The following is a 13,918-nucleotide window of genomic DNA, read 5'->3' on the forward strand; positions in this document are numbered from 1 at the left end:
ATATGAACCTTTATTAGGGTTCATATTGCAATGCAATATGAATGCAAAGATTGCTTTGCATTCTTCTTTTTTTTTTTTTTTGCATTGTACATCTAAAAGGGAAAAAATGTGCAAGACCATACATTGTTTTTCAAAATTCTTTTAGGAATATACAAGCAGCAAAGTTGGAAATTACAGGTCTAGGACATAACAATGGGAGTGGGTGGTTGCAGCTGTGTGGAAAACAAGATGGCTGGAAGAGAGGTTAGGGGACTTAGTAGTGGAAGAATTGTCTACCTGGATATTGATATCCCCAAGGGTCACAACAGGAAAAGTGCTGAAAAGGCAGGCACAAAGTTCAGTGCTAAACGAGTTGTCCAGGAGTCTATGACTTTGGAAGATGAGTATCATATGGAATGCTTTGCCAGTAGGAACTTACAAAGAGTTGGAAAGTTTTAAGGAAAGTTTTAAGGAGGAGAGAGGGATAGTCTGGCAGCCAAAATGAGAAACTGGGATGAAGCTCCCTCTTCCTCAACATTCTTTGGCTTTATGGGTCTGGAAAAGACAACAGCTCCCATTTGAGAGGGCAGTGGGAGAGTCAGTGTGCATAAAGAGATGACAAGTTTGGTGAAGGGGATGTTCAGAGAAAAACAGTGAAGGTATGGGGCTTTTGCTGCTTATAGCCTTTGAGTTTAGGATGTTTGAGGCATAAGGAAGGGTATAAAATTGAATCAGCTAAGGGTGATGGCTTAGTGATGACCTTGGGAGTCTTGGACTTCTAGTGAACACCATGTAGGATGTGACTGGATTAATCATGATAGGCTCTGAGACCAATTATCATAGTGAGGCCATGAGCATAGGGAGAGTACAGGAAGGCAGAGTTGAGGGCACCTTTGCAAAAACATGTGGATCTCAATAGGTCTTCCTTTCAGACACGAGGATAGTGGGATTGAGGTCAACAAAGAGGTGACCCCAGTATGGGGAAGAGAGGGGGCTCTGGGTATTAACAATTCTGTAGATAATCTTTTCTCCCATCTCAATAAAACAATATGAACATCTCCATCACCCAAGACTCAGCTCCCACTCAAGTAACTGCCCCATTGCTCTGCCCCCATTCATTGTAAAACTCCTCCAAAGAACCGCTTGCACTTCTCTCCTTCTGTACCCCCAGTTCTTTCTTTAGCTACTACAGATGGGCTTTCATCCCCCTCGCTCCATCAAAACATCTTTCAGCAAGTTCACCAATGAATCCTTTCTGCTAAAATGTTCAATTCGCCGTTCCCATGATTTGACTTATCAGACATGGTTTCCTTCTTTCACTGGATGTTCCTTCCCGGTGCGGTTGGTTCCTCTTTCTCAATCAGAGCTCTAAATATTGCAGTACCTGGAGTCCCAGTCCTGGGATTTCTTCTTTTCTGTCTTACTATCTCTTTTTTTTTTTTTTAAAGATTTTATTTATTTATTTGAGAGAGAGAGACAGTGAGAGAGAGCATGAGCGAGGAGAAGGTCAGAGGGAGAAGCAGACTCCCCATGGAGCTGGGAGCCCGATGTGGGACTCGATCCCGGGACCCGGGGATCATGACCTGAGCCGAAGGCAGTTGTCCAACCAACTGAGCCACCCAGGCGTCCCTGTCTTACTATCTCTTTAAGTAACTTTATCCAGTCCCCAAAATTCGAGTATTACCTGTATTCTGTTGGCTTTTAATTTTTCTCTCTCTTAGTGATGGAACCTTACTTAGCTCTACACGTCTCTTACTTAACCTATTCAAGAGCTCCATTTGCATATGTCGTATGCACCTTAAAATCATCACAGCCAACACATGAGTATTGTTTTTCCTCTGTGGTAGCAACTGCCAGATGACTCCAATAGCCACACTTCACTTATTTGGTAATAGAATTCCCAAATTTTAACTGGGCGGATATTTTCCAGGATGAACATCAATGACATCTAGCCTTTTTTTTTTTTTTAAAAGATTTTAATTATTTGATACAGAGAGAGAGATCACAAGTAGACAGAGAGGCAGGCAGAGAGAGGGGGAAGCAGGCTCCCCACCAAGCAGACAGCCCAATGCGGGGCTCAATCCCAGGACCTGAGCTGAAGGTAGAGGCTTTAACCCACTGAGCCACCCAGGCACCCCAACATCTAGCCTCCTTTGGGTATGGTCATGTTACCAAGTTCTGGCTAACGGAATGTGAATGGAAGGGAGATGAACAACTTCTAGGACAAACCCTTAAATGAACAGGTAGGCCCTCCATGTTTCGTTCACCACCTCCCCTCAGGCTGGAGCACTGACCCAGTAAGTATTGTGGTGACCTTTGACAATGCAGAGGACAACACCGGGTGGACAACAGCAGTTTGAGAAACACTGCTCTACGGGTCAGTGGAGCAAGTTAGTTTGAGTTCTGAATACCTAAAGCAAGCTTTCAGCCCTACACTGCTTATATTTTTGAACTGTTACCTGAAAGAGAACTTAAGTCGATCTGGGTTAAGCCACTGGAGTCTGTCTCCTTATTCCAGCAAGTTAACCTGTATCCTAACTGATTGCTCCCAATCTGCTCCTTCTCATTGGCCATTTTCCTTACCATCAACTTTTCCCATCTCAATTTCAATCATCAACCATCCAGTGGCTAAGACCCCAAAACTAGACTTAAGTCTTGTTTTCTCTCTTCCCTTCCATTCACTATCAGGCCATCCACGTGGCCAGTTGGCTTTACCTCCAACATATATTGCAAATCTGATCTCTTCTTCTAATTCACGTTACCACAACTGTTTGCCAAAGAGATTAGCACCTCTTCTCTGGACCACAGTGCCTTCCTAGCTTCCTACCTTCCTTCTTGATGCACACAGTTCATCTTCCATATAGCAGCCAGAGTGAGATTTTAAAACCATAAATCAAATCATGTATCTCTCATCCTCTGTCCCAAGGGCTTTTATACTCATAATAAAACTCGAATTCCTTATTTTGGAGTTCAAGATCCTCTAAGATGTAGACATACCTCATTTCTTTGAGAGAGAGAGAGATCTTGCATAAGTGCATGAGTTGGGGCGGGGGCAGAGGGAGAGGAACAGGGAAAGGGAGACTGCATGCTGAGACTGAGCCCAAGGCTGGGCTCAATCTCATGGCCCTGAGATCATGACCTGAGCCAAACTCAAGAGTTGGTCGCTTAAGCGACTGAGCCACCCAAGCACCTCTCTAGACCATACTTCTGATCTCAACTTGTACAGGTCATTTGGTCTTATTCTGGTCCCTTGAAAATGCCAATTATGCTTCAGTCTCATGTCCTTCGTACTTTTTTTCTCTTGGAAAACTGCCCAGATCTTTACATATCTGCATCATCAAATCTCACCCCAAATATCATCTCTCTCTCTTTTTTAAAAAGACTTTATTTGGGGCGCCTGGGTGGCTCAGTGGGTTAAGCCACTGCCTTCGGCTCAGGACATGGTCTCAGGGTCCTGGGATGGAGTCCCGTGTTGGGCTCTCTGCTCAGCGGGGAGCCTGCTTCCCTCTCTCTCTCTGCCTGCCTCTCTGCCTACTTGTGATCTCTCTCTGTCAAATAAATAAAATCTTTAAAAAAAAAGTATTTATTTATTTGAGAGGGAGAGTATGAGTGGGGTGGGGAGGAACAGAAGGAGAGGGAGAGGCAGACTCCCTGCTGAGCAGGGAGCCTGATGCGGAGCTCGATCCCAGGACCGAAGGGACTGAGCCACCCAGGCGCCCCTTCAAATATCATCTCTTCAGAAAGCTCTTTCACCATTATTTTTTAACTTCACTTTAGCAGTTAGTTCCTGAAATATTAGCTTATTTGTTAGCTTTTGTATTTGTCTTTCCCTGGTAAATACTATATAAACTTCCTGAGGACAGGGACTAAAAACAAATGGCCTTATCACCACAAGAATTCTTGTTTTCTGAGACCATTAAGTCTATTATGTGAAGAATTAATATTTATCCTATTAACATTGTGATCCAAGTCCTTGCAAAGTAATAATCCTAACTTTATTCCTTATTTTAACAGTGGTGTTTTTGTTCCCTTGGCATGCTTTATTATTTCTTTTCCTTCCTCCTCTCCTTTTTCTTTGTTTCTTTTTTCTTTCTTTCTCCTTCCTTCTTTCATCTTCTCCTTCTTCTTCTTCTTTTTTTAACATAGAGCCTTCTCATGAACTGAACAGGCTTCTTTTATGGCCATCCATGAAGAAGGATATCTCCCTTCCTCATCCCCGTAAGAAAAAATTAAGAAAATAAAAAAGCATTATTTTTAAGCATTAGGAAAAACTGTGAAATATCACTATTAAAAATAACTCTACTGCAGGAGAATATAAGATTTCACTTAGTTCCCTGCCCATATATAGAAGTCAGCTAGTATAAAGGAAATTGATCTATGCTTTTGTTTAGTTTTTCATCTCTAGAACTAAAAACAAGCTTTAGCACTCTTTTTCAAAAGATTTGTTGATTTTAGAGAGAGACTGTGGGGGGCAGAGGGGCAGAGAGAGAAAGAGAATCTTGAGCAGACTCCCCACTGATCCCAGAGCCTGAGGTGGGGCTAGACAGGGCTTGCAGGGGGGCTGGACCTAAGCTTGATCTTACCACCCAGAGAGCATGACCTGAACAGAAATCAAGAGTCAGACATTTGGGGCGCCTGGGTGGCTCAGTGGGTTAAGCCGCTGCCTTCGGCTCAGGTCATGATCCCAGGTCCTGGGTTCGAGCCCCACATTGGGCTTACTGCTCAGCAGGGAGCCTGCTTCCTCCTCTCTCTCTGCCTGCCTCTCTGCTTACTTGTGATTTCTCTCTGTCAAATAAATAAATAAAATCTTAAAAAAAAAAAAAAAGAGTCAGACATTTGACCAACTGATGCACCCAGGTGCCCCAAGGCATAGCATTCTTAATGCCAAGAGTTCTTACCCTTAGCTGCTATTGGAATTACCTATAGATGCTTAGGTCAAACCCTATACCACGATCTCTGAGGTGTGGGGCCAAAGCACCACGTTTTTAAAGCTTTCAAAGTGCTGCCAACGTTGAGAACTATTAAGTCTAATTAGTTTGCTCTTTAGCTTTTACTGCAATGGATTTATTCACCTATTAGTCAAAATGTATTTGCTTTCCAGTTTACCTTTCAAGGATTTTAAAATATTGATTGGACACTGACATTCTATTTAACGTTTTAATCTTTTTTTTTAAAGATTTTATTTATTTGACAGAGAGACAGTGAGAGAGGGAACACAAACAGGGGGAGTGGGAGAGGGAGAAGAAGGCTTCTCACTGAGAAGGGAGCCCGATGCAGGACTTGATCCCAGGACCCTGGGATCACGACCTGAGCCAAAAGCAGACGCTTAACTGACTGAACCACCCAGGGGTCCCTAATGTTTTAATCTTTAATGCTTTTCTTATGCCAGACTCTGGCCTAAATGTGCCATTGTCCATTCTTAGTAGTGTGAATTCTTTCCAACAGAAATTCAATGGAAGTGCCCCCCTAAATACCTAGTATCTGTACAACTTAAGGTTTTGAAAAGGGACTGTGTGTGTGTGTGTGTGTGTGTGTTGGGATGGTGAGGGCCTTTATATACAGTATTTATTTAGGACTTAACATTTTTACAAACATTTCATTTGATATTTACTTCAGCATTCTGTAAAGTGGTACCATATTTGATAAGTAAATGAGGAAACTAATGCTCCGAAGTAAGTAGGCAGTCCAATGGTTACATAATTTGTTTTCCTTAGTACAGGCTACTCAAAATACCATTAGTCATTTAGTTGCCAAAAACTAATATTCACACAGTTTCACAAGAAGGGAACTAACATATTGAATGTAAAAGTAGAAATATAACCTGGGGCACCTGGTAGTTCAGTTAAGCATCTGGCTCTTGGTAATGATATTGGAGTCATGAGATCAAGCCCGCCATGAGGCTCCCTGCTCAGTCCACAGTTCTGCTGGAAATTTTCTCTCTCCCTCTCCCTCTGCCCCTCCCTACTCTCTCTCAAATAAATACATCTTAAAAAATAATAATAATAACCCAGACTTCTTTTAAGCCAACTATTGAAGAGATTTGCAAAAAATGTAAAACATGCCAGTCTTCCAAGTTTTCATTTTGGAAAATGGTTTTTTCACAAAAACCTTCATGTTAACATGTATTGGGTATATTGTTATTTTAAAATACTTAATGCTTTCAAATGTTCTGTTTTAATTTTGGATACAGTATATATTGATAGATAAAACAATGCATATAAACAAAAATTCTTTGGGGGTCTCCAAACCAGAAAGTGTGAGAATCACTATAAGCTATATGCTATAAACTATATGCTATCTTTTAGATGTAAGAAAAGCTAAAGGTCTGAATGAATTACTTACCTTAAGCCCAGCTCACACAAAGCTACTTGAACACTTTTCCTCCAAAGCTCAACACTATTAGCAATGCTAAATATTTTTACTGCACATGAGACAATTATTATAATTACATGACTACAGGTCATGGATCTCAGGGTCCTGGGATCAAATCCTGCATCAACTCTCCGCTCAGCTGGGAATCTGCTTCTCTCTCTGTGCTCCACCCCCTTCAAATAAACAAATATTAAAAAACAACAACAAAAACAGCAAAATAGTAGACTTTTTCCATAATGCTGAATCTTCTATGTAGTACTTGTCCTCTTTGAGAAACTGTGCTCAGTTCTTCAAAATGAATAGAGGCAATGCAATTCAAATCCATTCATCATCAAAACATAGCCTGAGTGTCTGAGGTTATGAGCAGTATGGGAACTAAATATTTAAGAAGTAAGAAGGCCTCTAGTATTACAGGGGTTATATTTTTTTCTCATTCCTAAACTTCCTGGAAATAAGCAGAGTGTTATAAAAGGGAATATGGTTTTTTAAAAGATTTATTATTTTAGAGGGGGCAAGGCAGAGGGAGAGGGAGAGAGAATCCCAAGTAGACTCCCCACCAGCGCAGAGCCCAAAGCACAGCTCAGTCCCACATCCCCGAGATCATGACTTGAATGGAAATCAAGAGCTGGATACTCAACCGACTAAGCCCCCCAGGCACCCCAGGAATATTCTTTCTTGACATGATAGTTGCTTTATTCTTAAAACTACACATAGGTGCACCTGGATGGCTCAGTGGGTTAAGCCTCTGCCTTTGGTTCAGGTCAAGATCTCAGGGTCTCTGGATTGAACCCCCCGCATGAGGCTCTGCTCGGCAGGGAGCCTGCTTCCCCTTCTCTCTCTGCCTGCCTCTCTGCCTACTTGTGATCTCTCTCTGTCAAATAAATAAATAAAATCTTTAAAAAAAAAAAAGCTACACATATTATTCTTCATCCCTATCTATTCCCTGCTTCCCAAACATCTTCTACCTCCCCTTCACAAGACGTCTTAATCTGGCATCTGATGGTTTAAAATGTTTTCTGTAACATAATTCTGAATAACACACATTTTATTTGGGGGGGGTGTTTTTTTTTTTTTTTTTTTACAGATTTTTAAAATTTATTTATTTGACAGAGAGAGAGATCACAAGCAGGCAGAGAGGCAGGCAGAGAGAGAAGGGGAAGCAGGCTCCCTCCTGAGCAGAGAGTCCGATGTGGGGCTCGATCCCAGGACCCTGAGATCATGACCTGAGCTGAAGGCAGAGGCTTAACACACTGAGCCACCCAGGCACCCCTGAATAATACCCATTTTATTTTTTTATTTTTTTTTTTAAAGATTTTATTTATTTATTTGACAGAGAGAGACCACAAGTAGACAGAGAGGCAGGCAGAGAGAGAGAGAGAGAGGGAGGCAGGCTCCCTGCCGAGCAGAGAGCCCGACGCGGGACTCGATCCCAGGACCCTGAGATCATGACCCGAGCTGAAGGCAGCGGCTTAACCCACTGAGCCACCCAGGCGCCCAATAATACCCATTTTAAAGCAGAAATAAATACACTGTCGAAAAGTTTATTGAACTGACATAGTCTATTTGTATGAGAAAAGATATGCAAAGTTAAGTTGCCCAGGGGAAAAGATCACTTTGATAACTCCAGTTTTTAAAAATGTGAGAGCATCATAATCTCAGTTGGTGTTTATGGAACTTCTTGGTGGTGAGAAAAATCGACTCTTATAAACAGATTTGGAACTGAGACAACTATCAGATGAAATGGCAGGAAGCAAAAAAACTTATGAGAATTCTACTTTCTGAGAGGAAAACTAATATTGCAGAACCATTTAATGAAAACTTAGTTTTACAGAGGTTCAGGTATATATTGACATTCATGACAAATTTTAGATTGAAATCATTAATAATCTCCAGAAAATTGTATGTCTCACACATTTTGCTATTTTAAAGAACACTTAAGTATCACACAGACACTGACCCATGCCAGGGCAATTTTACCATTTTTACGTGTATGTGGGGATTAATGATCTTTGGTATCTGGGTGCATTCCAGGTCACAAGACAAAAAACAGATCTTTACTTGTGTGTGTGTTCGTACAGTTACACATCTTGCTCCCTTGAAGTAACATAGGCCTGCTCAAATACATAATTAACATTATTGAATATTATTCCTTCAAAGCATAGGTCTATTAACACTGTATTCTAGGAAGAAATTAAAAAATAAAAAAGTAAAGAAATGTAATTGTGATCTAATCTCCTAGAGATTCTCAGAATCCCTACTTCTGAATATTGGCCCCACTGCTATTACATACATATTTTTCTTGTAACTTAAAGTTCTCTCTGTGGAAGGTCTTCGGTTAGGGGTAAAAAGTCTTACAAAGAAACCGTTTAATAAAGGATGTAAACGTTCTACTAAGCAAAAGATTCATTTCCCCCCAAAAAAACAAAACAGTTACTAATGTTTTCTATTTATTCATTAATAAAAAGTGCATAGTACAAGCCCTTTATCCCAGTCCAAGTACTCAGTAAAAGATTACAATAAACCCTGGATGGCACAGACATGATTTGTTTGGCATGATTTAAACACTGAAAAACAGCAATTCATACTTAGTACATCACATGACCACTTTCGCTTTTAACAAAGTAATCATTAGACATGGTAACAAATACATATGCTCTTCATTTAGAAATATCATGTTAAGACTACATCTACTATTGCAACAACAAAAATTTAAACTTATGTGTAAACTCTTCGTTTCTCCTCAAGTTGCTGTTTTGTGTCTTAAGCTGATAAGCTGGTCAAATTTTAGCATGTTTATTTAGAGTGACAGGCTTTAATTCAGAGTGATACATTTCCAAGGTTCCTTTGAAAAGAATTCAGTCATTCTATAAACACTATCACATCACATACCACGATGACACTAAAAGTAACCATGGACTAGCTGAACCTAATAGTTACTTTAGAAAATCTCTGCAAGTTTATTTAAAATATGACTTGCTGGCCATGGGATAGTGCTTGGATAGATACATGATAAACTCTTTTACTATACACGGTTCCAATGTTAACTTTTTCCATATGGAAAGCAAGAAAACTTTATTTTGCATAAGGGACATTACATGACTCTAAAACAAAATAAACTTAACGTTATTTGTGGAACATTTAAGAGCCCAAAGTGATTAAAATATGAAGCTTTATCTTTTCTTTCTCCAGATTATTTAAAAATGAATGTAGCCACAGTTCCGGTGAATGTAAGCCAAGTAATGAGTAAGAGTGTGCTCAATAAAAAGGCCACATGTAGAAGCTTTAAGAATTAAATAGAGTAATATAAATTACTAGTTGGGTTAACAGGAATACTTTATAAGCAGTAGTATGCGGTCTTTCTCAGAAATGCAGAGAAATTTTACAAGCAAAAAAACCCCAAAACTAAGTATTTCTCTAGGAACTTTTGTTCCTAATTAGATGGTCCATATAGAAAAGGTTAATATACTAGATGTACTGTCAATTAAGTGTATGTGACAGAAATGAAGAACCAGGAATAAGAATCTAGATTTGTAGGTCTCTAGCCAACTAACACTAGACACACACTGTTTCCTCATCAAGGCCAACTGGCTTCAACCAAAGCCAATTCTCAATTACTTGTGAGCCACAGATTCAGTGAATGCATCAGCATCTCTGCCAGAGGTTGGCTTTCTAGCAGCTTAGAGAACAGACTGCTAGGATGTAGGTGCAAGCCTTCAAAGTCCAGGGGCCAAGGGCAGAAAAAGGAATGCTTATAGAGATTTAACTCCAACCTATGCCATCCCTGCCCTTTCCGCATTGAATACTCTAACAGCTATAAAGCTGAGAACGCTTCCAGTAGGCCACAGCAAGAGGAAGATTTAAATCTATGGTGCTCCCTTATCTAAGATTTGACTTACCTGTGTTATGATACCCCTCAATTAGCACAAGTAATTAAGAATAGATGATATTATGTCAAGAAGTTGAGCTCAAAGCTAAGATCCACAGAAGGAATGCAAGCAGTCAATACTGGATTATATAATGAAATGAAGCCCTTAAAAAGTTTATGGCCTAAAATGTAATCATAATAAAGGGGGAAAAATACCCTAGGAGCATCACACAATTTTATCAGAGACTCTATTAAACAGTACAATGATATAGAGAAGTTTATTAATTCATACATGTAATTTCTCAGATCGATACAGTGAAAAGCTAGACTGATCTGGGGGGGAAATCCTTACATCGATAGCAAAATATCTTCTAGCCCCCATAAACCATCTGTAATCACTTGCTAAGAAAAAAATTCCATAACCACATAGGTCATGCCAGACTTGTATTTATGCCATTTGTATTCATTTTCTTTCAAACTGAGCAAAACAATGCAACCTTTTACTTTTTATACATTTCAAAATTTTACTTATAATAATGTTCCTCCCCACCCCAATCCATCTTATTACTAAAAAAGAATGAGATAAGGGGTGAGAAAAAAGATCCTTGATTGCTTTTTCATTTTCCTCTTTTTCCCTTGGAGTAAACCATCAAATATTTTCTGAAGTCAGAAAGGTAACAAAAGACTCAATTTTTTCTTCACAGAAAAAAATAGGCTAAATAAGTAAACAGCATTAAAATGTCAGCAACCAAATAGGCCCCAATACAGCTTTCAGAGTTCCATTTAACAGGGAAGTGTTAGAACAGAAACGGTTCCTGAGAGGCACCCATTTAACAAATAAATTATAGCTTAAATTATTACTGTATAGAATATACCTGGCAAAGGCAGAAAGCGTTAACCTTTTTCCTCCTTTCATGAACCTCGTAAGGCTATAATGGACTGTAAATCACCCACCATATTTAAATCATGCTTATTTAAAGTTCTCCTAATATTAGACATTTTTGTGGGAATAGAAAACTTAGTAAACAACTATTTCATTTCTTCTCCCCTCTTTTTTCTAGCCACATAAGCCAGTTGTAGTGGATAACATAGGTCTGCAAAATATTCCAAAGGCTGCCACAGTCTCAAGAACTAGAAAAAACTGCCACCCACAAATAAACTATTAAGGTAAATGTAAATACAGTGTGGTTCTAATTTTTTTCATACAATCTCAGAGAACACCAAGTAACTTTATAAATACCTTATGAAAAAAAAGCAATTTTAAAAACCTATCAAAACTATTTAAAATATTTAAAGGCAGGATCTCAAATTTCCTTCAATCAGGCCAGAAATCATCACAAAAAAATTATGATCACAGTTACAAACAGAATGAGTGGAATGTTTAAGTTTAGGATAACCAAAAAAGCCCATGTAAATTTTTTAATATAATCATTTACTCAAATATACTGTAAAAAGGAATGGTGATAACACAGGAAGCAAAAATAAGCTTGCGAGTGAAATTTCTAGAAGCTCATGAAAACAATACCATCCCATATTGCAGATGCAAAAGGAAAAACAGTCTAATGGGGTTAAGAGTACTCTGGTCATCTTCGTTCATTTGGTCGTGCAAGGTGTTAACTATTTTCACTTCCCATATCACAAAGTTAGTCCACAGGAGGGGCTGGTGGATCTTGTCCCTGGCATTAGAAAGACAGAAATTATGGAACCAACTTCTTGAATCCCAGTGCAACCGATCTAGCACATAGTAAGAACTGAAGGCATGACCCCCACCCTCCAATCCCTAATCATATACTTATTTGGACTTTTCATGTTGCTGTTACACCAGGGAACGCTAGATTAACACTATAATTCACCAACGTTTGTCTCACTCCTCCCTGTGGTATGGAAGAAAAGGAAACTATGTAACAGTAAAATGATTTGGATGACACTGCTCTCCCTGATAGCTCCAGAGGTGACATTTACACCAATAAAGATGGCACCATCCCTCTGGCTCAAGGTGACCGAGCACATTACAAAGTGAGGTAGAGACTCTTGCTTCTCCCTACCGAAGGTCAATAAGGAAGCATGTGGCCCCTGTTGCTACTGGCAGGCATTCTGTGACCACAAAGGGAGCCCACTTTGGAGAGAAGCTGATGGTTGAAGAAAGAAAGTAGGTCTTTGATGATACTGTTTTTGGTTTTGTTTTTTTAAGATTTTATCTATTTATTTGACAGATCACAAGTAGACAGAGAGGCAGGCAGAGAGGGAAGGGGAAGTAGGCCCCCTGCTGAGCAGAGAGACTGATGTGAGGCTCGGGATCCCAGGACCCTGAGATCATGACCTGAGCAGAAGGCAGAGGCTTAACCCACTGAGCCACCCAGGCGCCCCCTCTGGTGATGTTGTTAAACAATCCAAACACTAACCCTACCTCTCTGGATAGCCTGATGCGTGAACCAATAGAGCCACTTGTTTAAACCAGGCAGAGCTGGTCACTGTTACTTGCAAGAGAAAGTATGTGAACTGGAAGGGAAAGTTCAGAGCTTTTAGGAATCTTCAGGGAGATGCCATTTATTTATTCTGACACGTTACAGGAGGTGCTGGTGGAGGCTGGTCAATTTTCTACTTGAAATTAGTATGTTTTCTTGCTTACTCCTAGGGCAGTGGGCCTACTAGCCAAGAACTGCTGAATGATGAAATAAGGTTTTGGGGCTGTCATCTTAAATTTCTGTCCCTTTCGATGGCTTCTAGGCTGGCTTAAGTTGGATTTCTTTAGCTGCAAATGTTGAGGAAGTTGCTCTCTGATATGAAAGTAATAAAACTATACCTAGAAAGTAAGAAAAAATACCAAGGAGAAAGCATCTTACCAGGATAACATATAAGCTATTCTATGGATACCTTCTTCTCCAAAAGAAACAAAGAAAAAAAAAATTTAAGGCTTTTTATATAGAGCTAATGATGCCTTCTTTCTTAAAGTCGACATGGCTATGTATCTAAATGTTCCTTTCCTAAACAAACCAAAGCACTGACCAATTATCATTCCACATTGGCTTTCTCTCACGTAAGGAGTTAGTTTAACTCAACTTCTAACATTAGCAATACAAGATTGTGGAAAAAAAAGAAGTTATTTTAGGAATTCCACATGGTGAAGATTGGAGAAGGGAATCAGTGGGATAATTTGGTGTTCAACAAGTGAATTCACCATGTAAATATCTTTAAAGAAGTAATATCCAAGACAAATAGAAAAGAAAAAACATAAATACCCATTCTCCAAACGATTAAAAGGAATCTTTCCATGAAGTTTCTGTTAAAGACAGCACCAAAAACTCCCTGTTGGGTCACTTTATTTATCATTTTTTATTTAGAAGGTTCTAAAAATGGTAGTTATCAGGACTATCAAGATTTGCTAACATGAATGATCCTACCTCTCCTTCGTCAGTTCAGTTGACCTATTATGCAGAAATAGAAGAGTTTAAGAGAAATTGGATGGGAAAACAAGAGGAAAAGGGGATTTCACCAGACAGGCTCAGGACCTCTATTGTATTTAATAGCTAAGAAAGAAGGGGAGAAAATGAAGTAGAGGGAAAAACATTTGAACTGTAGCTAATGAGAGAATTTAGGAAGCTGAAGGGACTGTGAGGAACTGGGGAGTGGAAGACTGAGATTTGAGAAATATTGCTGTGGTTTATTACAAACTGGATTTTTTTTTAATATTTAGAAAGACTG

At 39.5% G+C, this 13,918-nt stretch overlaps 1 protein-coding gene across 2 annotated transcripts in view; it reads right to left on the reverse strand.

The window, feature by feature from the left end:
* Window positions 1-3,673: 3,673 nt before the first annotated feature.
* SMIM14 (small integral membrane protein 14) overlaps window positions 3,674-13,918 on the reverse strand; it is a 76,919-nt gene continuing 66,674 nt past the window's right edge. The window contains exon 5 of one of the 2 annotated variants that reach the window (XM_047719138.1): window positions 3,674-4,188. In XM_047719138.1, the coding sequence (XP_047575094.1) occupies window positions 4,117-4,188 (72 nt within the window). In that variant the 3' untranslated portion in view covers window positions 3,674-4,116. Of the gene's footprint in view, window positions 4,189-8,780; window positions 11,893-13,918 lie in introns of those variants that run through there. The other variant, XM_047719139.1, reaches the window with a different exon arrangement.

The sequence above is a fragment of the Lutra lutra genome, chromosome 2 (assembly GCF_902655055.1).
Source record: "Lutra lutra chromosome 2, mLutLut1.2, whole genome shotgun sequence".
Taxonomy (NCBI): domain Eukaryota; kingdom Metazoa; phylum Chordata; class Mammalia; order Carnivora; family Mustelidae; genus Lutra; species Lutra lutra.